The sequence below is a fragment of the Scylla paramamosain genome, chromosome 8 (genome assembly GCF_035594125.1).
Source record: "Scylla paramamosain isolate STU-SP2022 chromosome 8, ASM3559412v1, whole genome shotgun sequence".
NCBI classification, from domain to species: Eukaryota; Metazoa; Arthropoda; class Malacostraca; order Decapoda; family Portunidae; genus Scylla; species Scylla paramamosain.
In genome coordinates, this window is record NC_087158.1 from 3970001 (window position 1) to 3996325 (window position 26325).

Genomic DNA, 26325 nt, shown 5'->3' on the forward strand with positions numbered 1-26325 from the left:
GCGGTGTGGGCGGGGCGGGTGCGGGTGAGTCGCCGCCGCCGCAGTATGGAATCAGGGCGGGTGTCGTATAGCGACGCCCGGAACATCCCGCACATGCAGCTCTTCCACCACCTCAAGCAGAAGTTCCCGGACCTCAGGGACAATGATGTCAACGAGAGCATACAGAAGGTGAGGCAGGGTGTGTGTGTGTTTGAGAGAGAGAGAGAGAGAGAGAGAGAGAGAGAGAGAGAGAGAGAGAGAGAGAGAGAGAGAGAGAGAGAGAGAGAGAGGGGGGGTTCTGTTCCTGGAATACTCCTGTCTGTTTGTGTGTGTGTGTGTGTGTGTGTGTGAGGGCCTGTGGACAGTGCTCGCCATTTGGTGTGTGTGTGTGTGTGTGTGTGTGTGTGTGTGTGTGTGTGTGTGTGTGTGTGAGGGCCCGTGGACAGTGCTCGCCATTTGGCTGCCCTTAGCGCTGCTTGTCCCTCTCCTCCCACTCACCTCACTCACTTCTCCACTCACCCTGAGCCTCCATGGCCTGTGCCGCGGTGCCTCGCCCCGGCAGGCGTGAGGCCCAGTGCGCTAGTGGCTAGTGGAGCCTTGATGATGATGGTGATGATGATGCTCTGTGTACTGATGCTTATGTCTTGTTTCCTCTGTGCCTCCACAGTATGGCCTTGACCGTGAGCGTTGCGAGGAGGAACTGTCACAGCGGACACAGATCCACCCTGGGGGTTACTACGGGCCGTGGGGCCGCTTCTCTCCCGCCACCTCCAGGCTCACCTCCCCTGTGCGTACCTCTACCCCCTCCACCCCCACTACCCCACTGCTTGGCACCCCCTCCCCTTGCGTGGTGGGGCCCCTGCAGCCCGGCGGGGAGTACCCGGTGTACAGCCCCGGCACGTGTGGGGGCACCACCCCATTCTTCCCGTCGACCCTGGCCACCAGCTCGACGGCGCTGCTCCCCTCCCCAGCAGGCAGCCCGGTGAGCTACGGCTGGCAACCCGGCGTGGCCAATGGTTTCCGTCCCACCCTCAGGCAGCCCCAGGACGGCCCCGCCAGGCTGGGGGACATCCCACCGGGTTCCCGGGACCGGTCCAAGTCACGCTCCGGCACGCCCGTCACACCCAGCTCGGCCCCGGTGGTGCCAAACTCCCACGACCCCTTCGCCTGTGAGCTGCCAGAGCGGCGCCGCAGCGCGGAGACCTGCTCTGAGGTGCAGCTGGAGGGGCTGCGCCTCTCCCCCTCCCCCGACGCCACGCCATGGACCCGCCTGCTGGTTTGGCGGCCACGGCCACAGCCACCACCACTATCATCACCACCACCACCACCTTTGCCCCCCTCACCACCACCACTGCTACCACCACCACCACCTCCACAACCATCAACTGTACAAACCTCAGCCCAGTCGACGGTGGCAGCAGTGGCAGCAGCAGCAGCAGCAGCAGCGGCGGTGGCAGCAGCAGGAGCAGCGGCCGTCCTCCTCCAGGTCGGAGACTCGTTTCTTCTGTACACCTCATCCCTGTCCCCCCCACGGGGCGCATCACGCCCCTGGGCCACCCGCCAGCGATGGCACAGTGTCGGTGTGTGGTCGCTCCTACACCTCCGTCAACTTGCAGCTGAGGCAGCCATCCTCGGAGCCTCAGCCGCCCATACAGATCCGTTCGAGCGGATCTTCCCTTACCTATTCCACCTCCTCCCTGGACCACCGGCAGGGCTCGCGCTCCTCCCTCCAGATCTCCATAGGGCCCACCGGAGGCACCATCTCAGCCATGCGCACAAATCTTGACAATAAAAATTCCCAGGCCAACACAGCGTTCCACATCCAGTACAGCTCAGGCACCGAAGAGGGCCGCTCCCCCACTGGGGCTCCCTTCCCCACCACGGGGGACGTGGTAGGTCCAGAGGGGGTGATGGGGCAGGTGCGGCGGCCCCAGAGCTGGTATGTGTCAGATTCTGTCCCCTCAGAGTCCAGACAGAGGAAATCCTCCCTGCCAGAGTGCGTGGGGCCGCCCGTCACCATCCACCCCTTCCACTACCCTCCCTATACCGAGCCCGGCCTGGGGTACTCTGCGGCAGAGCCCTTGTTGACCGTGCCACCGTCTGGGCCTGACTCTGTCCCCGTGCAAGGTAGAGCAGCCTGTGTGGTGCTGTGTGCCCTGTGTGTGCTGCCTGGCCACCCTCACACACCCCTACCCTCCCCCCCAGTGCGGCCCAACTCCCTCCCCTCACCCCCAAACCATTTGATCGTGTTCTGTGGCTACTAACTCTGTGTTCTGTTGACAAGACCATATTTTGTGCCGTGTAGACTGGTTAGCTGGCTAGTAGACGTGTCCCTAACCAAGACTTGAGCTGTGTTGTGTTTGGCTGTGTTGGGGAATTTTTATTGTAATGTTAACCCCAAGTAAATGGTTAATTAATGGCCTGCTCATTGTCAGGACTAAGGTGGCTTGTGAGCCTTGTTTGGTATATGCCTATAGTCGTGTGTGTGTGTGTGTGTGTGTGTGTGTGTGTAAAGAAGAAAAAGATAAATTCAAATCAAGATAGGGATGATAGATCGATATAGGTAGGTATGTTTCAGATAGGGAGTGTCATATGTGGGGTTACTGGCATCTTGTAGTGACCTTGTTTTCATGTGTGTGTGTGTGTGTGTGTGTGTGTGTGTGTGTGTGTGTGTGTGTGTGTGTGTGTGTGTGTGTGTGTGTATATACTATTGAGAAAACTAACCTGGTATAAGCCTGAGTGATGAAAATGCAAAACTGTGAGAGAGAGAGAGAGAGAGAGAGAGAGAGAGAGAGAGAGAGAGAGAGAGAGAGAGAGAGATTTTTTACCTGAGATTTATTACTTTTATGTGCAGTCAGAATAGTTCATCAGTTTTTTAACTTAATTTTATGTTTTTACATGCATTTCTTATACCAGGTCAGACTTTTCCCACTAGTGTGTGTGTGACTAACAATTGCAGCCACTCCATCCTGACTGACAGACTCTTTCTGCGGCACAGCACTCCTGCAGGACCAGCTGGCGCGGAAGGAGCGGCTGGCAGTGGAGCTGAGCCATCAGGTAGATGAGAAGGGACGGCTGGAGGCAGAGGTGGAGGCCATGGTGCGGGAGCTGCAGGCACGGGAACACCAACGCAAACACAACACAGACACGAATGCAATGGTGAGCATTGGTGATGACGGTGATGTGTTGGTGAATAGTGATTGGTGTGTGGTGATGATTGTGATGGTGGTGGGGTGTAGAATGGTTGGTGTGTGGTGATAGTGATGGTGATAGTGTGTGGTGATGGAGAATGATGGGTTTGTGGCACTAGTGATGTGTGGTGGTGATGACCATGATGGTGGTGTGGTAATGAAGAATGATGGGTTTATAGTACTTGTGGTATGCAGTGGTGCAGAATAATTGGTATGTGATGATGCAACATGATTAATGTGTTGTGGTTGTGGTGTGTGGTGATGCCAGATGATAGTGGTGAGAAGTGTGGTGTGGTGGTGAGCACATGGGCTGGTGGAGTGAACAATGGGTGGATTAGCATGTTAACCAACAGGTGCATGGATGAGAGTTGGATGGGTATGTTAAAAAAGAAACTAAAGATGGATGAAGATTTTGAAGTGGATAGTTATATGTATAATACTTTTCTGTACAAATGGATGGATAGAAAGATATGAGTTGCATATATGGATTTAAGTATGTTTAAAATAGCATATGGATAAATAATGTATATGTAAATTAATAAATGAAAGGCAGTTATATTCACACACACACACACACACACACACACACACACACACACACACACACACACACACACACACACACACACACACACACACACACACACACACACACACACACACACACCACCACCACCACCACTAAGTCATGTTTCTCTCCTGCAGAGGATAGAGGAAGTTCAGCAGGAGAACCAGAGGCTACAGTCTGAGTGTTATGAGATGGAGAACAGAATACTGCGTCTTAGTGAGTACTGACTCAAGCTGTTGTCATCTTTCTTGTCATCATCATCATTATCATCATCATCATCATCATCATCATCATCATCATCATCATCATCATCATCATCATCATCATCTTTTTATTTTATTTTTCTTGATTAATTTCTTTTATTTATTTATTTATTTATTTTATTTATCTGTTTATTTATTCTTATGCAAGAGGTGTTTTGGTTAAGGGGAACAATAAAGGGTGATAGAAAGGACCCAAAGAAGGTGTTAGTCCCCAAAGAGCAGAGAAAAGGAGTAATGGTTTAATGCCTTTATTTGCCCATGCTTATGAGACACTCACTTTTCATTGCCACAAACTCTTCCTGTGTCTTCCTACACACACACACACACACACACACACACACACACACACACACACACACACACACACACACACACACACACACACACACACCATCTCTTGGCTGTCTTCTGTAGGACTATTGATATATTTAATTTTGATAACCACTCATTGTTCATTCTCTGTCAACCAAGCCAAGGTAACTCATGCTTCCACAGCTCATAAAAGCATTCCTGTTGAGTGCCATTCCCTTGTCAGCAGTAATTTGCAACACATCCTTCTATTAACTCAACCAAGCCTTCACTCTGACCTGCATCCTTTTGTTTCTCTTCAAAGTACTGGACTTTGAACCCAGTATGTATTTATTTATTTATTTTTATCTTTCTTACTTAATAATCATTTGTTTATTTATTTATTTACTCCTTCACTCTAACCTGCATCCTCTGTTTCTCTTCACAGTGCCAGACTTTGAACTTGACATCTACTCTAACCTGACAACACGCCAGACACCCTATAGTGAGAGTACACCAGTCCAGCCTCCACCGCAGCTCACCAGTAAGTACTCTCGGGCCGTGCAGATCTTCAGGAACATCATGGCCTCCAAGCAGGAAGAGGAGATACAGCAGAAGGAACCTCAGTGCAAAGATTTACGAGTTATTTTCCAAGATGACACACTGGACATTATTGTGGAGGATTGGGACAGTGAGAGGCGATGTCCACTTGTTCTGTAATTCATAGGGGCTCAAGGGCAACCTTCCTCCACCTCCTGTAGGCTCAGAAGAGAAGGTTGCTGCTGTAGGCTGTGTAGAGAGAGACATAAAAGATGAGAAAGTAAAAGAGAAGAGTGTAGTAAGCTAGAATATGAGATAGTGTTGTAGGATGAAGCAGCGGTAATGTTACAACCTGCAGAGGGTGTTGCAGTAGTAATAGCTGTGGCAGTGTTGGTTACTGTACTGTGATATTCAGTAGGACTTTGGTTGGTTTGAGTGTGAGTATGTGTGTCACGCTTGCCTGAGTGTATGTATGTCACACGTATGAGGAAGTGTATTACTTGAGGAGTTGCTTAGGAACTAAGGGGACAAGGAATTTTTTTCCTTCCCAGTCTAAATAAGGAATAATAGAAGCTGAAAAAAGAAGCCAGAAAAAAAAGAGAACAGTGAGGTATGTATAGATGACACTTTAGGATAGAAAAAAACAAGAAGACTATACTTTGAACACTTCAGAAAGGATGAGTGCATGAGAAGAACAAGGAAGTTATTTCAAGGAGCTAAACAGCAAAACATAAACAAAATTAAGTCATTGGTATGCTTTGTATGTGTGTCAGCTCAGCACTGAGGAAGCCATACAGGCATTGAGGGGGAGGAGGTTAATAGCAGGAGGGAATGGGAGAGAGAGAGAGAGAGAGAGAGAGAGAGAGAGAGAGAGAGAGAGAGAGAGAGAGAGAGAGAGAGAGAGAGAGGAGAGAGAGAGAGAGAGAGAGAGAGAGAGAGAGAGAGAGAGAGAGAGAGAGAGAGAGAGAGAGAGAGAGAGAGAGAGAGAGAGAGAGAGAGAGAGAGAGAGAGGAGAGAGAGAGAGAGAGAGAGAGAGAGAGAGAGAGAGAGAGAGGAGGCAAGTGGCTGTGTGGTGCAGCAAGACCAGACCAGCACAGCAACAGGTGAAGGTATAACATGCAGTTTTGCCAAGTAGCACCTGAGTAATGATGGCAGGCTGTGTGATGAGGTGGCAGGTGAAGGACGAGCATGCAACCTGCACAGTGTTACCACCTTATCTCCAGGGAAATGAGTAACACACTTGAGGGGCGGGATGGCCTGGGTGATGGGATATGTGAGCGAGAGGCGCCTCACTACAGCCAGTCTTGTAATGTTAGCCATTGCCTTGCCATCTCACATGTCAGTGGTCAAGTACATTGCTGACAGCTCTGACGGATGGGTGGGGACACACACACACACACACACACACACACACACACACACACACACACACACACACACACACACACACACACACACACACACACACACACACACACACACACACACACACACACACACACACACACACTTGCATGTGTTTCCTGGTATGGCATTAAAAAAGTGCAGCCAGTTGTCCACCACCCTTGAGAACTCTTCTATTTTTAACACAATAGTGACCTAGATATAAATTTTGACATTTTTTGGTAAAACTCCCAAGGAAATTGTGTAAAAAGCAGCATATTTAAACAAGAAAGATGTGGCACTTTGAGGAGAGGACAGTACCTTGTTTCAAAGAAAGAAATAGTTTTTCTAACAAACCTCTTAGCTGCCCTCTGCATTGCCAGCTGACTCCCTGTAGTGGATACAGTTGCTTAATATATGAGTCACAAGCAGTAACTAATCAGATAGGCTGTCTGAAGACATTGATGCAGGCTGTATTGGAAGTGTATGATGTGAGTGGGACGACAGAGTTACTGAATGGGATAAAAGCTTATCATAGAGATGCAAAGATGTCTATCATGGTAAGTGGAAAAATGAAACAGTTTCTTGAAATGCAAGAGTATAGGGCATGGGTGGGTGTGTCCCTGTGGCTTTTTCACTGTTGTATCATACCAGTAGTCACATATGCAGGAGAGACTTGAGTGTTGTTGAAATTACTTCCCAGAAATGTTTCCTATATATGAAGACAGTATGGTGAAAGCAATGAAAGTGTGTGTGTAACAGATTTAGTATATCAACTAAAGGAGGTGAAATAAATTATAGAGTGGTTGAAGAGTTAAATATAACTATGGAAGATGGTGTGGTCACATGGAAAGAATGATGACCTGCCAGTGGTTCTCAACTGGGGGTATGCAGACACTCTCCTGGGGGTGCGAGCACAGGACGGGAGGGGAAAAAAATCAGGGAAAATCACGGACTCACTGGCTTTTAATACAAAGGAAATGCAGCTATCTATTTATCTGTCTATCTGCCTATCTATCTATCTATTTGTGGTGGCATAGTTGGGGAGGGGATTGAATGGGTGGTGCAGGGAGGAGTGGGGCTCCAACTGTGTTAAACCAGCTTTAGGGGGGCCCAGTTTTCAAAAAGTTGAGAACCCTGTGTTATATATTCTACTATAATTGAGTAGGATAGATGTAGTGAGTGCAGGAGGATGACTTTAAAAAATAGGAAAATAAAATGCTAATTTATGAAAGGAGGGAGAGGAGGAGAAAAGATTACAGTGTGAAAGGACTGGAATGAATGGGGACATTGTTTGTGACCATTACATAGGGAAATGTCTTATGAGCAGGCATCAAGTATACAGTACCCTCACTAGTTTTGTGATCCTTGAGTGTAGCGCTATGCCTTTGAAAGAAAGCAAGCATTAACATCAAGAGGGTAATGTTGATAGATAAGTAGGTCCTGTAGCATCTGTAATCCCTTGCACCGAGTAATGTTATGTAGACTGAAGTATTTTAACGGGCTTGTGAGAGGCACTAATTGCTCTTCTCAAGAATAATATTGTTATCCTCACCTTATGAATTTTTTAAGAGAAGTCATCCTTACCCTTTGAATGAAAAGAGAGAATATTTCTGTTTGTGTCTATCTTTGTACTTGCACACTAAAACTATTGATTCTTGCAGGAGGAAGCTCTGGGTCCAGCTTGGGGAGTGAAATGGGCACCCCCAACACCCTCAACACTATCCACACACCTGTCTACCCCTCCCGGCCAGCGCCCCCTCCCCCAGCACCCCCTCCGCCATCCCTCCCCAACCACAGCTACGGCCAATACCAGGTGAGTTACACCGCTCTGCAGTTTGACCTGAGCTATGGGAAGAAGGTGTGATCCAGTTGTCCATTGCTGAATAGTGTTTGTTGCCTCTGGTATGTGAGGATGTGTGATGGAAAATACAAGTAGAATTTTGACTAATATTTCCTTAATGATAACTGATACAAGTGGATAGTAAATTGGTAAAAAGTTGTCGATCATTCTGGTTGTATTATCTGAGGTATTTCTGAACAAAAAAAATTATGCTTAATCTGACAGGGAAAGCTCCTTGTAGGCTGCATATGTACCATGCCACCTTGTGTTTTTATGGAACCAAATCTACATTTGATGATTTTAGCTTGCACAACACCCACATGTGTCTTGATGCTAAAGGTCATTTGCCTCATCTTGACAAATGTGAATTCACAGACAAATTTTCTCCACCATTAGATGAGATAAACTTAGGATTGAATATTTGAACACAGTAGTACTTTAGAGAGCACAATCCGCAGATGCAGTGATGGAATAGCCTATAGGATATCATACCCTAGGAGCTATAACCCTCCATGACATCATGGCAATACTTTAATGTGGCTTTGCTTTAATATACATGCTTTTTAATGTATCTGTACTTAGATATATATACTATATATTGGAACTCTACTTAGATACATGGGCTTTTTATTGCAACTCAGCTTAGTCACATATGCTGTGTACCTCTGAAGCCACCACCGCACACTAAGACCTTGTATCTGCAGGAGGCGAGCCACAAGTGGGACTGCACCAAGTGCACCTTCCTCAACCACCCGGACATGAGTATGTGCGAGATGTGCGACTTCCCCCGCTTCACCATAGGTACGACTCCCCCCCGCCAGGCAGCCTCTACTCCCCCCCATCACCAGGGCCCCTGCTACTGCCACCACCGCCACCACCACCTCCAACACACCACAGGTCCACCCGCAGGTTCTCCCAGACCCGATGGTGCCGTCTTGCCGCACACCAGCTCCTGCTCCTCCCTCCCTCTGTCGCAGGGCAAACCCAGCCTCACTAACATCCTCAAGGACAAACTCTTGAGCCTCAGGGACCGCCGCTCTGACAGTGTTTGAGGACTGATGACGATAATGTGTGTGTGAGAGAGAGAGAGAGAGAGAGAGAGAGAGAGAGAGAGAGAGAGAGAGAGAGAGAGAGAGAGAGAGAGAGAGAGAGAGAGAGAATGATTGTGGCTGGTAAAGGAGTGTGGTAAAGGAGTGGCATGTTTCTGTGTATATGAATGTAAGTTTGGTATTCTGGAACTTTGAGTGACTGGGAATGTGTGTGTGTGTGTGTGTGTGTGTGTGTGTGTGTGTGTGTGTGTGTGTGTGTGTGTGTGTGTGTGTGTGTGTGTGTGTGTGTGTGCTGTGACTGTCTGTCTGTGCCTGACTTGCTGACTGACACAGACATGCCTCACAACACATTGACCCAAGGAAGACACAGTTACTGTTCAGTGTTGCTCTTCAGATCTGTACACTTGATAAAACTTTCAAGTACCCATGTGGTTCCCCGAGAACACTTAAAAGATTTATGAACCTCTTTAACCTGAAGTGCTTTGTATCTCTGTCTATTCTTTTATCTGGCTACCTATCCATCTCAGGCACCTTGCTCCCCAAGTGGGTGGCCATGGCAGAAGAGCCTTCACCTCTTTGTATCCAAATATTTCCTTCCTGTTTGTTCTGACACATGGCCTCTACTAACACCCCTCTCACACATGTACTTCTTTACCAGATCCTTCTATCTTCCAAGTGTCCTTCCTCTCCCATAAACAATGAAGTGCTTCAGGAAGTGTAAATTGGCATGGAACACTGATGATGGACACTGATAACAAACACTCTTCTCAAAAGTGTATTCAGAGTGCTGCTTATTTTTCCAGTATTTCACATTCCTATATAGATTGAATGTCCACACAGACTTGAGGATGTGTGAGAAATCCATTATTTTGCTCCACTCCCTGTAAACTGTGTGAAAAAATTGTGGTAGTGGAAGAATAGACAGCATCCGAAAAGCACCAAGGATGACCTTCATTGTACTAGCTAGACTTGTGCCTCGCTTAGCCATTCAGTTGATAGAGACTTTACTGTTTTCAGTAAGTGACAAAGGATTTCTGAGATTGCTGGGGACTCAGAAATCAGGGAACAAGAGGGAATGGGAGAGGGAAAGAGGACACTGTGTGAATCAATCATTGAGGAGGTAGTGAGCAGAACCTGTGGCTTCACCTGTGCCATCCTGAGGCACTGTCAACTCTTCCTTCTTGTCTGTTTATCAGTGAATGCTTTGTGTGTGGAAATTTTCATGTCCCTTTTTTTCTGTAATCTATATTCTCATTTAAGTTGCCATAAACATAGAAGTTGTATTGTGTGGTAGAAATTACATTTGAGGGGCAAGAAGGAAAAGATGAACACAATCAGTACGGGTGAACAGTTATTTAGTGGGCATTACAAGAGAAAGCACACCTCAAGTAGCTAGACTTGTGTGCTTTTGACCTAGAGACAGAAGAAAGGTTCTCTTCCCATGAAACTCAATGCTGTTGTGAGGCAGGGAGGATAGGGATTGTGTGTGACCCTTTACCACAGATACCTTGCTCTTGTTCTGCCCCAGCTGGCTTCTTGTACAAAGGGTATTTATGGTGGATAAGGACTTAATGTTCCTCTCTGTTATATTCTGGTGGCTCTTGGTCTGTTGTTAGCTGACATCCTTCACAGGGGATCTAGACATTGGCATTGGGGGTCCTGGCTTTGGGTCTTTACTGTGGCAGTGGTATTCAGTGCTTCTTGTTAGCTTCCGTCATGTGACCCAGCAGGACGTGACTCCCCAAGGGATAGCATTGCACGAGCTTTGATCAGTAATGAGAATTGACACCATCACATGCATGGTGGATGCTGAGACAGAGTGTTATTAACATGCACTAACATAACAAACCTTGCAGGGCTGTGGACCATGAACTGCAGGTGATCAGTTTGCTAGAATTTTTTTTGATGTATATGTACATGTGTATCATACTACTACTACTGTTTTGAATTGATGTGCTGAGTGGCATTGTCCGTGTCCGGCTGTGTAGTGAGACCTTGCTCAGGAAACATAGGGATCATGACTTGCAAATTGACTCCCAGTATGTGAAATATTTTATAAGGCATCACAATTTTTCTCCTCTGCAATTTGGTGCCTGAGTCATAGAATGCTTCATGGTTTGCTGCAGTGAGGTTGTGAGGAACAAGGGGACTCAAGTACATGTTTTCACCTTCAAGTCTTTCAGTAGAAGACTTTGTTAAGAAGAGTAAGAGCTTGAGTGATTATGTTCCTCCCCACCTGCCTGTTGTGGGTGCAGGGTTAGTGGCCTCCACACTGGCGTTGGTTCTGTTGGGGCACCTCCCAGCCTCCTGGTGCTGAGGAAATACTTGGTGACCTGTGCTGAGCATTATTACCACTAAGAGTATTGTTGAATGATTGCTGTTTCAAGTAAAACATGTTGAACGAAATATAACTACTTCATTTAGAAAGGCCTATTTATTTAAATAAATAATTTTGTGCTCCACACTCTCTCATTATACTCTCTAGAATTGTGAAAAATACCTCCTTTTGAGTTTTGACCTCAGATTTGCTCTTGATCCTTATGTTGGTCATGATTTTTATATAGTGCATTTTGTGCATTTTTTGAAAAATTTAAATTTGGAGTGTGATGTTACAAGTATAATTCACTAATGTGTGGAGTGTAAACTCTCTTCTAATGTCTTTACACCTGCCATGTAGCTCTCAAACACATGTCTCTAGGAGGATGACCAGGTAAGGGACCTCATCAGTACTGTCTTCGAACAAAACTTCATATCCATGGTACTTCTTGCATGATGTACTCATGCACACATGCACACACACACACACACACACACACACACACACACACACACACACACACACACACACACACACACACACACACCTGTTCTCAAGTGTGGTGGAACACAAGCACATTATGTTCACTCACCACAAAATCATTTGTTATCAGTCTTTTGATGTAGCAGTCTTCATTTACATTACATAATCATAATTTTCAGTATACCATTCTCCTCATTTAACACAGCAGCTCACTTTTTGCAAATGGCTTGCTCTGAATCACATCATGTATAATGTAGGTTTCCTTGAGCTAAATAATTAATTTCATGTTGAAGTGGATGTTTATGTTCATCCCACAACTTGGGATGCAAGCCAGATATGTAATGATAATTTTATATGACTGGAGCAATATGTTTATTGCAACCACAAATTTTACAACTTTGAAGTGAAAAGATCTGATTATTCCTTTAATGGAAACTGATAAGATAGCTACCCCTTGCAGTGCAGCTGGCTTTACCTAGCACCACCACCACCACCACCACCACATCCCCTTTGCAGTACAATTTCTTGACATGAACATAAATATTTCTCACCAAAGTTTACAAAGACTTTTTGTTCTTACATTGTTGTATGTAATGTGGGTCCTGTAAGGAGTCCTCTGTTTACACTTGAGCCTGTTTGTCATTTCAAGTAGACATGTAATGCAATAGAGGTGATGTTTAGGTACTGCTGTAATTGACTTTTCTTTTCTTTCCTTAGGGCATTACTTACTTATGCTTTGCTATGTATATATCAGCTCCAGTCAGGGATTATAACTTTTCTTTCCTTATCAAGATCACTTAGAATGGCTTTATACTTTGCCATGTTTTCTTGCATAGGATAAAAGATACCACATGTAACTATTTTCCTTCACTGGGACCTGGGTGACTTCATAGGGACAATTAGGATGTTGTAATAATGATAATTCTACAATGTACAGTACTATAATGACCTTTTCTCTTCCCACCCTCTTTCCTAGAGATGATACATGTTTCTTACTTTCATTTCTCAGGAGAGTTGCAAGACATTCATATCCAAGTTAGGCACCAAAACTTCCAATCTGCACGTAAGCCTTTGTTACTTGCATGGTGACAGCTGCCTGTCTCACCACCACCTTTGTATCTCTTCCATGTGCCACACCCTCATATTCAGAAATGCTTTGGTCTCTCACCACGATCATTTTCAAAGGCCACAGAGACTGTTTCTCATGTTAATTACATTGAAATCTTATTAATCTGTCATGAGAACTATAAAATCACCCTTAAAAATCCATGTAGCTTTAACCAGAGCCTTTTGAAAGTAGTGGTGTGGTGCAAAAGTGTTTCAGCATATGGGCCCTTGTCTACTTCACCTCTCCTTTGTGTCTCACTGGTCCAAATTTGCCTCCGAAAGATGTTTAGAGGATTTGTTTTATCTTTATTTCTTAACCTGCACTAAATACTTGCAGAATCCCTCCTGTGGTGGTTCAGTGTCATGTCAGTTGCTTCTTCCTTCCTTGCCAAGTGGAACCAGAAAGCTGTTTTGATGGCTCACTGAGTGTGATTAAGGTGGTCATTCTCTCCTCTCAGCTTTACAGTGTTGTCCTCTCTACATGAAGGGAAAAAAAGAAAGATTGAAACATGATGATTAGATTAAGGAATACAATTATCTCTGACATTATGTATAGATACATTGAGACATATTTCCTGATTTTCCAAGTCATTTCTGAACTAGATTGGCACTTTGGTTGCCCTTGTTAGTAAAAGCTTCCTGTTGAGATGAGAGAACATGAGAGGGTGGGAGGAAACAAACACACACACACACACACACACACACACACACACACACACACACACACACACACACACACACACACACACACACACACACACACACACACACACTTTAAGGAAAAGCTGGACAAGTGTAGATGTGGAGATGGGACCACACGAGTGTAGCCCAGGCTCTGTAAGTTACAACTAGGTAATTACACACACACACACACACACACACACACACTCAGATACATGAAAATATATGGGAAGGGATGGGAGAGGATCAGTTTGCTAATGTTTAAACAAAAAAAAGTGAAAGATGATGTGATAACAAAACATGTAGGTTGATGGAGGGGTTACTTGTTATTGGGTGGATAATCAGTTGATACAGGATGAGGAAAAAGAAAAGGTATATAAAGGAAAATAGAAAAAGGAAATGCTCCAGATAGCTTTAAAAGTCGTTTTCTTTATAGAGCATTCAGCATGTGGAATAATTTAGAAAAGAGACCATAAGAATTGAGAAATGTCTAAAGCTGAAGAATTAGACTGGATAATTGTAGACATGGAGCCAGGACAACACAGGCATTGGTCGTTTCCCATATATTGCCACTAGGTAAACACACACACACACACACACACACACACACACACACACACACACACACACACACAGTTTTGTCCATTCAGCATGCACTTTTACAGATAGAGTTGACCCTTGCCTAACATGACAAATTTTTTAGCCCAATTGGTTTAGTGAATTTCATGCCAGGTAAAGTCTTCCTCATCCTGATGCACAGTAAGGTTATGTTTTGTTGTAGTGAAAATGCTGTAAGTTGAAGAAATGTAATTGGGTTCAGGTAGAAGCAAATGAGGCAACTATATATCTGTGTGTTGGATGAGTCTTTGGATATTATACCCCTCTATACAATAATGTAATGATGGATTATGTCTGGCAAAGTTGTGTTTTGTGAGGGTCTGCTGTACACACAAGTTCCTGCATGTCTTTATCTCATGCATGTGTGTGTGTATGTATTTGCCAGTATCTTGACATCCTCTCTGCATGATGCGAAATGGTTGGAGGATGTGATAGGATTAGTCATCTGGGTTAATCTTTGTTAAACTTGTTCACTTGGATCAAATTATACCAGTCAAAACAAAGACAATACAGTTCATATTCCTACATTTCATTGCCATCCACTAATGGGAAAACCCTAATCTAGTATAAGGAATGCATAAAAAAAGAAACTGAAAATTGGTGAACTATTTTTACAGCATAGAAAAGTGTTGATATTTGTAAAAAAAAAAAAAAATGACTCACAGTTTTGTATTTCCATCACTTAGGCTTATACCAGGTTAGAGTTTTCTCAATAGTACAGTGTGTCAGTTTGTCCATCAAGTGTTGAGAGGAAAAGGATAACAATCACCCTCCACACTTAATGAATTATTGTAATAATGATAAGCTTACTCCAAAAATTCTGTATATTACCAACATAGAAAAGAAAGCCTAAATCTTTACAGAGTATAGCTTGTGACTGCATGTAGACATCACCTAGGCTGCCAGTAGTGATCAGGGCTTACCATTTCTCTGCTCATGAATGGAAATGTCCCAAGGGTGAGGTGTGGTGGGGAGGGAGTGGCCACCTCTCCCTCTACTCCTCAGCCTCCCTGCCTTGGATGAGGCTAAAGTTCTGAATTCATCCTTTCCCCTCAAATATTTTTTGCCTACAGTGACATAGATTAAATATTAAGTTTTCATCATTTCTGAACTATTGTTTTAATGTGTTATTACCAATTTGTCTTTTTCTTTCTCATTGTACTCTTGATAGACATATGATTACATGTAGTTGAAAGAATTACCTTGACTTTGGACATTTCTGTTCTGTAAATGTGCTAGAAACTCTGCATTTGATGTAAAATAATAGTTAAGATGTACTTTTATCATGAATTCACAGATTGCTTCAACCTCTCTCGTTTGCTACAAATTATTTAATGAATTAGTAATGTGAATGCATATAGATTTAGCATTTGTGTCATTCTCATTTTGTTCTGCTTTAGCTCTAGTCATTAATTTGTTAATGCTATTTTTTCACACAGAATTTAGTTATCAAACTGCACCTTAAGGAACACAGCGACAGAACACACAGGAATGCACTCCAGACACCTTGAGGGAGAAGGCAACTCAGGCCTCAACCTCCACTCTTGCTCAGGGAATGGAACCCCAAAACCTTTGTCTCAAGAATCTTGCATCTAAGGCTTACAACACTTACACTATCAGTCTATCCCCATACACACACACACACGCATACATCACAAGAAGTCACATTATATCACATTACACAATATTGCAATATAGATGGCAATAGAAATATGCAATACAACATGCCAGCAGATCCCTGAGACACACAGACACACAGCCATTCACAGCAGCCAAGCCTGTGTGACCAAAACAGCAATAAAATTTGGAGGCCACCACATCAGTAAAGTTTTTGAGGCAGGTGTTTTAGTATCTTAGAGCTTGCATCATCTCTTCCTCCTTCATTTCCTTGCCTGTACCTTATCCTCTTCCCAGTGCTGGAGAGGCTAGGTGGTGTTGCTGTTGTTGCTGCCGCTGCCTCCTTCCTCCTGACTAACCGCTGCTGCTCTGCCTTTCTAGGGTCGCAAGAATACCGCGGCTGGGCGATGGTGTAAACTCTTCCCTTCTCTCACTTCTTCTCTCTGCCCCAACAAGGTACACATACTCACTCACTACCACTTACTTCAGGTCATGTTGTTTGCACATGTGTGTGTGTGTGTCTGAATCATGAAAGTAGTGATGCAAGGTCTGTCTGCAGCACATTTTAAAAGAAAACAGGAATAATAAGCCCAATCAGTGGACAAAAGCAAGGCCTAGTGATATTGTCACCATGTTTGTGTCAGTGGTACAATTACTTGAACAGAGTTAAAGCTAGGTATAGTTAGGAAAGAGTGCAGCATCTTTCCAGATTTGTCTTGCACACTGTCCTGTCAAAGAGAGAGAGAGAGAGAGTGACTTTTTGAAGATGTATTCATTTAATCCATAGAACTCCCAACAATGTTATATAACAATAAAGTTTTCATTTGTTGCTGTTCCAACATTCCACTCAGACAATCATTTTATAAAACCTTAGCATGACCTCACCTCACCACCAGTGTCATTTCCACACAGATTTCTTTAACCAGTCTATGATTGAGAAACATATTCTGCACTGAGACATTGGGCAATAGTAGTAGTATTAGCAGCTGCAGTAGTAATACATAGTGGTAATGTGTTGAGGTAATCGCTGGAGTAGTGAACATGAGACTGCTGCCTCTCAGTGTGGCAAAGCTCATGCTAGCTCAGAATGTACTAATATTGACATGCATGACTCATATCTGAAGTGCTCATTACTTACCAAGTTGATGTTATTAATTTTTATCCCTAGACCCTGCATGAAGTCAAGATGCTCACCCAGTGCTTGTTCGTATCCTAAGTCATGACAGGTCGTGTCAAAACTGATTTCAGTGTTAAGATGGAAGTGTAAATATCTTTGATTTTTCATATAAGTAATTCAAGTGGTCCTGCTTAATGCTTTGATTTCATCATGATCATCAGTTTTCAATAACACCTTAAAATGTCAACTTAACATGAACTGCATCAGATCCACTCCCCAGTAATTCTTGTATTCCTGAAAGGTTTGCATTAAGCTTGTGTTTTCACCATTGACTCTCTGTCATTATTACAGTGAGAGACCTTCCCTAAGCCTTGCAGCTGCAGTAGAAGGCAAGACTTTCCTCTTGCTCTTGCTGCTGCTGCTGCTACTGCTGCTGCTGCTGCTGCTGCTGCTGCAGTTACCCCTTCAGTGCCGAGCCACCAGGGCTACATGATGCAACACAGCTTGGTTCCTGATGTGTAGCTGTCCAAGAGTCTTCCACACGCGTCCTTCTGCACCAGCTCTTCTTACTCTTGAGAAGAGCTGTGCTTCGCTGAGAGGCCCAATGGACAGACAGATGGACAGACAGGCAGGCCGGCCATGTGTGGTGTTCTGTCCTTCAAAGCTGAGCTCCTACTCCTTGATGTGAAATCCTGGCTGTCATCAGCACCACACAGGATACTTTGCTCAACTTAGTCTAAAACCAAGGCATTAGGTAGTATGTTCTGTTGATACTTATTAATATTTATTATTGAGTTATTTATCTTATTATTATTATTATTATAATTATTATAATTATTATTATTGTTATTATTATTATTTTATTATTTATTATTGGTGTTATTACAGTTATATATTATTGCCATTATCACTGCAAAAAAAATCTTGAAATCAGCAAATGATGGGAGAGTTACTTTCATTACAGCTGCCTTGGGTGAGAGGTGTGCACCATTATGTAATGCAGCATGAGTAGCACCAGTGCAATATACTTCCATCACTTATATGGTGCTCACTGCTCAAAGACACGCCCTCACCTTGCCACCCAACTGTCCTGAGCTGTCTTGTCAGGAAGAGGCAGTGGGAGGGTCAGGGATGTAGCAGCCACTACTAGGCAGAAACTGAACACGGCAGGCTGAGGTGCAGGTGAGAGAGAGAGGTGAAGCTGTGTGTCTCAGCAGCCAGACTCACCAAGTCACTATGTTCATGACCAGACTCCAGGATTTAGTGCACCTCCCTTGTCAACTCAAGTCGTTGCAAAATTTAGCTGTTAAATTGCACATTAATGAAGTTTAGTTCTGTAAGAAACATTTAAAAGTACAAAAGTATTTGTACTCACCTGTGTTGTTTTAACTAGCTTGATACTTCTTGGTGCATTGCAAACACTTGTAATGTTTCAAAATATTGTGCAAAAAATAAGAGATCATGCTACACATTAATGATAAATTAAATATTGCTTAACATTTTTCACAAACTATTTCAAGAGCATGTCCAGTGGGAATGTAGGGTTGGTCAGGATGATGTCAGGAGAGGTTGTAAAAGATTAGGCATTGTATAGGCTATCTTTAAAGTGATGGAGTCATTGGTGGATACACTCCCACCCTCTGGTGCCTCATGATCCCACATGGAGGGAGATGTGCATGCTGTAAGGTCTGTTTGTGGTATGGTGCAGGTGGAGAAGACGAGATTCAGAGTGAATGGAAACCTCCATGGTTCCTGTCACAATACAACATCGGAGTCCTGTTGCTTGTCAGTCACAGGACAGTCAGGCATTACAAAGGAGCACACACAACACTCAGGCTCTTCATACCCTGTGTTTGCAGCCTGCCTGGCCTGCCATTCACTCCATTAATTTTTTACTTTTTTATTTATTTATTTATCAATTTATTATTTTATGAAAGAGCCAGACTGAACCACTGTACTCACTAAGAAATAAGCTTACTGAGAATTGCACCAAGAATTAAATTATATGGATTTCATGATCCATATGTTATATGTATGCATATTTTCCCTTATTTTTGCTGCATACTTTTATGTAATTGCCATTTTTTATAAATGGCTAGCCTACTACTGTATAGTTTAATGATGTTATTTATAATATTTATTTGCCTGTTTATTTATAAGTTCATTTGTATATTTATTGTTATTATTATTGTCACTATTATTATTATCATTATTATATTGTTATTATTATTATAATTTATTATTATTATTATTATTTTTATTATTATTATTATTATTATTATTATTATTATTATTATTATTATTATTATTATTGTTGTTATTATTTTATTATTATTATCATTATCATTATCATTATCTCTACTATTATTATTTATTTATTTACTTTTTTTTTTTTTCTGGTTGCCATCCAGCATATACAGGAAAGGTAAGCTGTGTAAAAAAAAAAAAATGTCAGTCATTCACTGATTGCTAATGGCTAAAACAGACGTATTCTTGTCAGATGCAGCTATTTTTGGATTGTAGTACTGCTGTGAGTACTTGTGATTGTTGCCTTGTTGCGTCTGTCATTGGCTGTAGTCCCGTCATGATGTGTGACTCAGTGGACTTATATTGTCAGTCCATGTGTCGCCGTGCCGTACTATGTTTTGCCATGGTTGTGATAGTTAGGGTTTTAAAGTTTTCTCTGTGCTAGGACAAAGGACTTATATACAATGACAGTTTCCCACAAATACAAAAAGTACAGCAATATGCAATATCTTATTCTGATGAACCTGAGGCCTGCATGACTGCTTCAGCAAGCCATAACTGCCCAGCTTCTGCCAATGCAATGACTTCCTCAGAGCAGATAGAGGGGAATGATATGCATTCTTTAAGTCAGTAGTGTTGCAGTCAGCATCATGCAAGCCTCCAAGCACAGCCTATCTTTGGCTGTGCAGGTGTGTCAGAATGAGGTGTTGGTGTACAGCCTGAGAGCCCTGCAGCACAGCATACTGCCTCTCAGCTAATTGCCCCAATGCTGCCTCAGCGATGCCTCATCCCACTTAACCTAAAACTGATCATCATTCCATGGGCCAGAGTTAACCTAACTTACACATGGCACCTTTCCTCTTGACATTATATATATATATATATATATATATATATATATATATATATATATATATATATATATATATATATATATATATATATATATATATATATATATATATATATACACAGACACACACACACACACACACACACACACACACACACACACACACACACACACACACACACATACATACATACATACATACATTATATACATTATATACATGTACATAAATGTATATGTATTAGAATGCCTTTTATTATGTACAGTACTACCAATAACATTGTCTTTCTTATTTCCATATCAAGCACTGTAAACCTCTGGCACCACAGCACAGTTTTATTAAGTTAGCACAATGCTGGTGTGTGAGAGGCTTCATGTCACCTCTTGTGTTAAGCCAAAGCTGGCCCACCAAAGATGTACATCCTTGACTTGCCTCAGCACCATGGGAAGGAAGCACACTCCTCCATGATGACATGTCTTGACTACAAAAAAACTGTAGGCTTCTCATTCCCTTGCCTCACACATGCCAGCAGCAGATGGAGACTGTTGGCACGTCAGAGCAACGAAACCAAACTGAGAGAGGTCATGATATAAAGACATGACAATGACCTTGTCCCTCCTCCTGGCGGTTACTCCGAGTGGTGAGCCAGCCAGTGAGGACCACCATGTTGGCATCTTACTTACATGGTTACTGTCTTATTCATTGCCTGAAGCTTTAATCTCCAACATCAGATGCTATTACAGAAACTTTGCTAATGTGAACTGGCATAGTTCTTGCAAACTTTAGGCAATTTTGTAAAACCACGACAGAGGTATCGTTGTATTAAATATTATGATATTGAAGCATTTGTATTACTTTACTGGCTGTGAACAACTGGTGGTTCAGGAGTGTCTCACTGACTCTCAGCATGTCCTTGCATCAAGCCTGGATCACAAAGTATGGGGATGTGTGTACTTCAGAATTTATAGTGAACTGACTCATTCCCTAAGAATATGGGGGTAAAGCAGTGGTGGGAATGATATGATACTTGCCACTCCTCTGTGAAGGTTGGGTTTACTTCCTTATCTTTGGTTGAGTGTCAGTCATTCATGCCATGACCACCACACTTACCTTTCCAACTAAGTGGAATGTAAAGGGCAGTTTCTTACCATGCAAAGCCACTTCAAAGGCTTTCCAAAAATTTAACTAACTAGCAGTGACCAATCTCTTCCAGAATTGAAGCTTGGTAACCTCTTTCCTACCATTTGCCATCTTTCATATTTTCTCTATCTTCTATGTTCTCCTTATGCGTGGTGGTGATGGGAACACAAGTGCAGCATTGATTTGTTTCCTACAGGTGGTTGGGTTTCTATGAGTGAGTGGTAAGTGGCACCAAGCTTGGCTCAGCTGTGGGTTAGTGCAGTGGTGGATAAGCACTTGGAACTGCCTGGGTGGTGAAGTCTTGTCTGGGGACTCTTGGGGATGTTTGTCCCTTTTATGTTCCTATTTGACATAAATCCCTCTGAAGCCTGTGTGGGTGACAGAGAATCATTAGCACTACTCATGACAGCTTGTATGGAAACTAGTAGCTTTGGTTCTGGAATACTGAGGTGTTTTGGGTCAACTAGCCATCAAGCACCAGCTGCCACTAATATAACCTCAACTAAAACATGTTATCTGAACTTGTTGCAGTTACAATTATTCCAATGTGTTTCCTAGCCATCCTTTTCATAAGGTGATTGACTTCTGTCTTCTTTGGGGAAATTTCTTTGGAGCAGACTTCAGATGTACACAGATAACTAAATGAGTATAGCTGCAACTCTGATGGCTCTACTTTGCCAATGTTGTGTCTATGCCACTTGTGTACTGAGATTTGGCTGTCAATTCGGAAAAGTGAACAAAAAGCTAATTATTAGCTGCCCTATCTACCTTGGCAGATTGTGACTAATAATTTTATGTATTATTCATCCTACATTTTTAGAGGATACCAAAAATGAAAACATTCATTTCAGGGAATAATAAATCAGGAAAGATAATCCATCGACAAAAAAAAGTGAAGAAAATAAATTCTCTGAATCAGAAATTGTATGGCAATGCATGAAAGGGTGGGTGCTTTATGGGGTGACAAAAACAAGGAGTGGAGTGAAGCCTGAAATCAGCAGCACAACAGTGACTACACAGCACACAGCGGCAGCGGAGCCGACAGGACGTGTTTCCTGGTGCTCTACGTATAGAAGGAAGAAATAAACACAAATCACTCATGGTGGAATAAGTTATGATATGAAGACCCAGGAATACCTAAATGGTAAATAGGGAGGGGACAAACAACATGTGAGTATAGTTATCCTGTCTCTAGGAGACTTTGGTTGGTTTGTTTACACTTTGGACAAAATGGTGCTCTTTGGTGCTGAACATAAATTTGAAGAAGAATCACTAAAGAAAGTAATAGAACAACAAGAAAATGAGAAACAAAACCTGATACAAAATTGATAAATGTTATTAAAGAAGAGAATTTTTTTTTATGTAGGAAGGACACTGGCCAAGGGCAACAAAAATCCAATAAAAATATGTCCACTGAAATGCCAGTCCCATAAAAGGGTCAAAGCAGTAGTCAAAGATTGACTACTGCTTGAAACCTCCCTCTTGAAGGAATTCAAGTCAGAGGAATGTGGAAATACAGAAGCAGGCAGGGAGTTCCAGAGTTTACCAGAGAAAGGGATAAATGATTGAGAATACTGGTTAACTCTTGTGTTAGAGAGGTGGACAGAATAGGGGTGAGAGAAAAGAAAGTCTTGTGCAGTGAGGTTGTGGGAGGAGGGGAGGCATGCAGTTAGCAAGATCAGAAGAGCAGTTAGCATGAAAAAAACGGTAGAAGACAGCTAGAGATGCAACATTGTGGTTATGAGAGAGAGGCTGAAGACAGAGGAGAGGAGTTCATGAGACAAAAAGCTTTTGATTCCACCCTGTCTAGAAGGGCAGTATGAGTGGCTTCCCTGCATGAAATGTTTACCTCCTGAAGGGTTGGAAGTCTATGAAAAGATGTGGAAAAGTGCAGGGTGGTATCATCAGCGTAGGAGTGGATAGGACAAGAAGTTTGGTTTAGAAGATCATTAATGAATAATAAGAAGAGAGTGGGTGACAGGACAGAACCCTAAGGAACACCACTGTTAATAGATTTAGGAGAAGAACAGTGACCGTCTACCACAGCAGCAATAGAACGGTCAGAAAGGAAACTGAGATGAAGTTACAGAGCGAAGGATAGAAACCGTAGGAGGGTAGTATAGAAATCAAAGCTTTGTGCCAGACTCTGAAAAGCTTTTGATATGTCCAAGGCAACAGCAAAAGTTTCACCAAAATCTCTAAAAGAAGATGACCAAGACTCATTAAGGAAAGCCAGAAGATCACCAGTAGAGCGGCCTTGACGGAACCCATACTGGTGATCAGATAGAAGGTTGTGAAGTGATAGATGTTTAAGAATCTTCCTGTTGAGGATAGATTGAAAACTTTAGATAGGCAGGAAATTAAAGCAATGGGACGGTAGTTTGAGAGATTAGAACGGTCACCCTTTTTAGGAACAGACTGAATGTAGGCAAACTTCCAGCAAGAAGGAAAGGTAGATGTTGACAGACAGAGCTGAAAGAGTTTGACTAGGCAAGGTGCAAGCACAGAGGCACAGTTTCGGAGAACAATAGGAGGGGCCCCATCAGGTTCATAAGCCTTCCGAGGGTTTAGGCCAGCGAGGGCATGGAAAACATCATTGCGAAGAATTTTAATAGGTGGCATGAAGTAGTCAGAGGGTGGAGGAGAGGGAGGAACAAGCCCAGAATTGTCCAAGGTAGCGTTTTTAGCAAAGGTTTGAGCGAAGAATTCAGCTTTAGAAATAGATGTGATAGCAGTGGTGCCATCTGGTTGAAATAAAGGAGGGAAAGAAGAAGAAGCAAAGTTATTGGAAATATTTCTGGCTAGATGCCAGAAGTCATGAGGGGAGTAAGATCTTGAAAGGTTTTGACATTTTCTATTAATGAAGGAGTTTTTGGCTAGTTGGAGAACAGACTTGGCATGGTTCCAGGCAGAAATATAAAATGCATGAGATTCTGGTGATGGAAGGCTTAAGTACCTTTTGTGGGCCACCTCTCTATCATGTATAGCACAAGAACAGGCTGTGTTAAACCAAGGTTTAGAAGGTTTAGGTCGAGAAAAAGAGTGAGGAATGTATGCCTCCATGCCAGACACTATCACCTCTGTTATGCACTCAGCACACAAAGACGGGTCTCTGACAGGGAAGCAGTAGTCATTCCAAGGAAAATCAGCAAAATACCTCCTCAGGTCCCCCCAACTAGCAGAGGCAAAACGCCAGAGGCACCTTCGCTTAGGGGGATCCTGAGGAGGGATTAGAGCGATAGGACAAGATACAGATATGAGATTGTGATCGGAGGAGCCCAACGGAGAAGAAAGGGTGACAGCATAAGCAGAAGGATTAGAGGTCAGGAAAAGGTCAAGAATGTTGGGTGTATCTCCAAGATGGTCAGGAATACGAGTAGGTTGTTGCACCAATTGCTCTAGGTCGTGGAGGATAGCAAAGTTGAAGGCTAGTTCACCAGGATGGTCAGTGAAAGGAGAGGAAAGCCAAAGCTGGTGGTGAACATTGAAGTCTCCAAGAATGGAGATCTCTGCAAAAGGGAAGAGGGTCAGAATGTGCTCCACTTTGGAAGTTAAGTAGTCAAAGAATTTCTTATAGTCAGAGGAATTAGGTGAAAGGTATACAGCACAGATAAATTTAGTTTGAGAGTGACTCTGTAGTTGTAGCCAGATGGTGGAAAACTCGGAAGATTCAAGAGCGTGGGCACGAGAGCAGGTTAAGTCATTGCGCACATAAATGCAACATCCAGCTTTGGATCGAAAATGAGGATAGAGAAAGTAGGAGGGAACAGAAAAGGGACTACTGTCAGTTGCCTCAGACATCTGAGTTTCAGTGAGGTAAAGAAGATGAGGTTTAGAAGAGGAGAGGTTGTTTTCTACAGATTGAAAATTAGATCTTAGACCACGAATGTTGCAGAAGTTAATGAAGAAAAAGTTGAGACACTTAGGGTCATCGACAGAAAGGCAGTCCGACCTGGGGACATTTATGGTCCCCTCACCAGATGGGGACTCCAAGGCTGGTGTAGGAGTCGCCATGATGATTTTGACATTTTTGAGTGAAGGGTGTGTGTGTTATTAGGTGCTTGTAGTTTTGTGTGAAGGAAGAGAGTTGTCTTTAGAGGGCAGGCTGTGACTTCCCCCTTGTGTTGAGAAACACAAAGGGAAACATTCAGTGAGGTCAGAGCTGGATTTAATGATAAGTTCATAGCACCCCCTGAACAGTGCTTTAGACCTCACTGGGAGTAATTATCGTTTCGGCAGGTGTCTACTGCCGCCTCCTTTGAGGAGGAGGCAGTAGTGAGGAGTTAGTGAGAGACACTGTAGAAAAATGTAAACAAGTAATTGTATTTGGTTTAAAGAAAGAGAAAATAGTAAGCAGAATTCAAAGAGAGGAAAAGGAAAAGAAAATGTTGAATAAGTTACTGAGGAAAGTGACAGGTGAAGACAGCCAGGTAGTAAAGCAATAAGAAGAGTTCCATAGAACTGGGAAATATGAAGAAGAAAAAAATGGAGAGCCATAAGAATAAGGTTTGCAACACAGGTACAAGCAGAAGTAATTCATGGGTCTTAAAGGTTGTCTGGAGATGAAGAATATAAGAATGTATGGATAAACAGGAACATGGATGAGACTGAAAGGTTGAGGCAAAAGGAGCTGGTAAATGAGGCTAAACAAAAAAATGAACAACAAATGGAGGAGGAGAAGTTTTCTGGAGAGTAAGAGATATGAGAATAAAGAAATGGTACATCAACCAGTAAGTAAAGTATGTTATGCTAATGTGAATAGATTAATGTTAACTAAAATGTAATTAAGTGAGTTGTTAAACAGAACTGCATTGGATGTTGTTGTATTATGTGAGACAAAATGGAAAAATGAATGTGGAACTCCTGACATTGGTGATGATAAATATGATTTATGAATGAAAAGTAGAAGTGACAAATAGTATTAAGTAGAAGTGAACAAATGGAATGAAATGAACTCCGTGAAGATCTTGTAAATGCTGAAACTATCCGTGCTTTTAAGGCCATATAGGGACGGGATACTACGAGATTACTCCCCTCCTT

At 43.0% G+C, this 26325-nt stretch overlaps 1 protein-coding gene across 1 annotated transcript in view; it reads left to right on the forward strand.

The window, feature by feature from the left end:
• LOC135102721 (mitogen-activated protein kinase kinase kinase 7-interacting protein 3 homolog) overlaps positions 1 to 20987 on the forward strand; it is a 52878-nt gene extending 31891 nt beyond the window's left edge. Inside the window, 10 exon segments of the mRNA XM_064008219.1 lie at positions 1 to 168; positions 647 to 1468; positions 1470 to 2106; positions 2978 to 3138; positions 3876 to 3954; positions 4738 to 4833; positions 7877 to 8028; positions 8760 to 12967; positions 15750 to 16150; positions 17400 to 20987. The exon segment at positions 1 to 168 is cut by the window's left edge and continues 212 nt beyond it. Coding sequence (XP_063864289.1) covers positions 46 to 168; positions 647 to 1468; positions 1470 to 2106; positions 2978 to 3138; positions 3876 to 3954; positions 4738 to 4833; positions 7877 to 8028; positions 8760 to 9107 — 2418 coding nt within the window. The 5' untranslated portion in view covers positions 1 to 45 and the 3' untranslated portion in view covers positions 9108 to 12967; positions 15750 to 16150; positions 17400 to 20987.
• The last annotated feature ends 5338 nt before the right edge of the window (positions 20988 to 26325 follow it).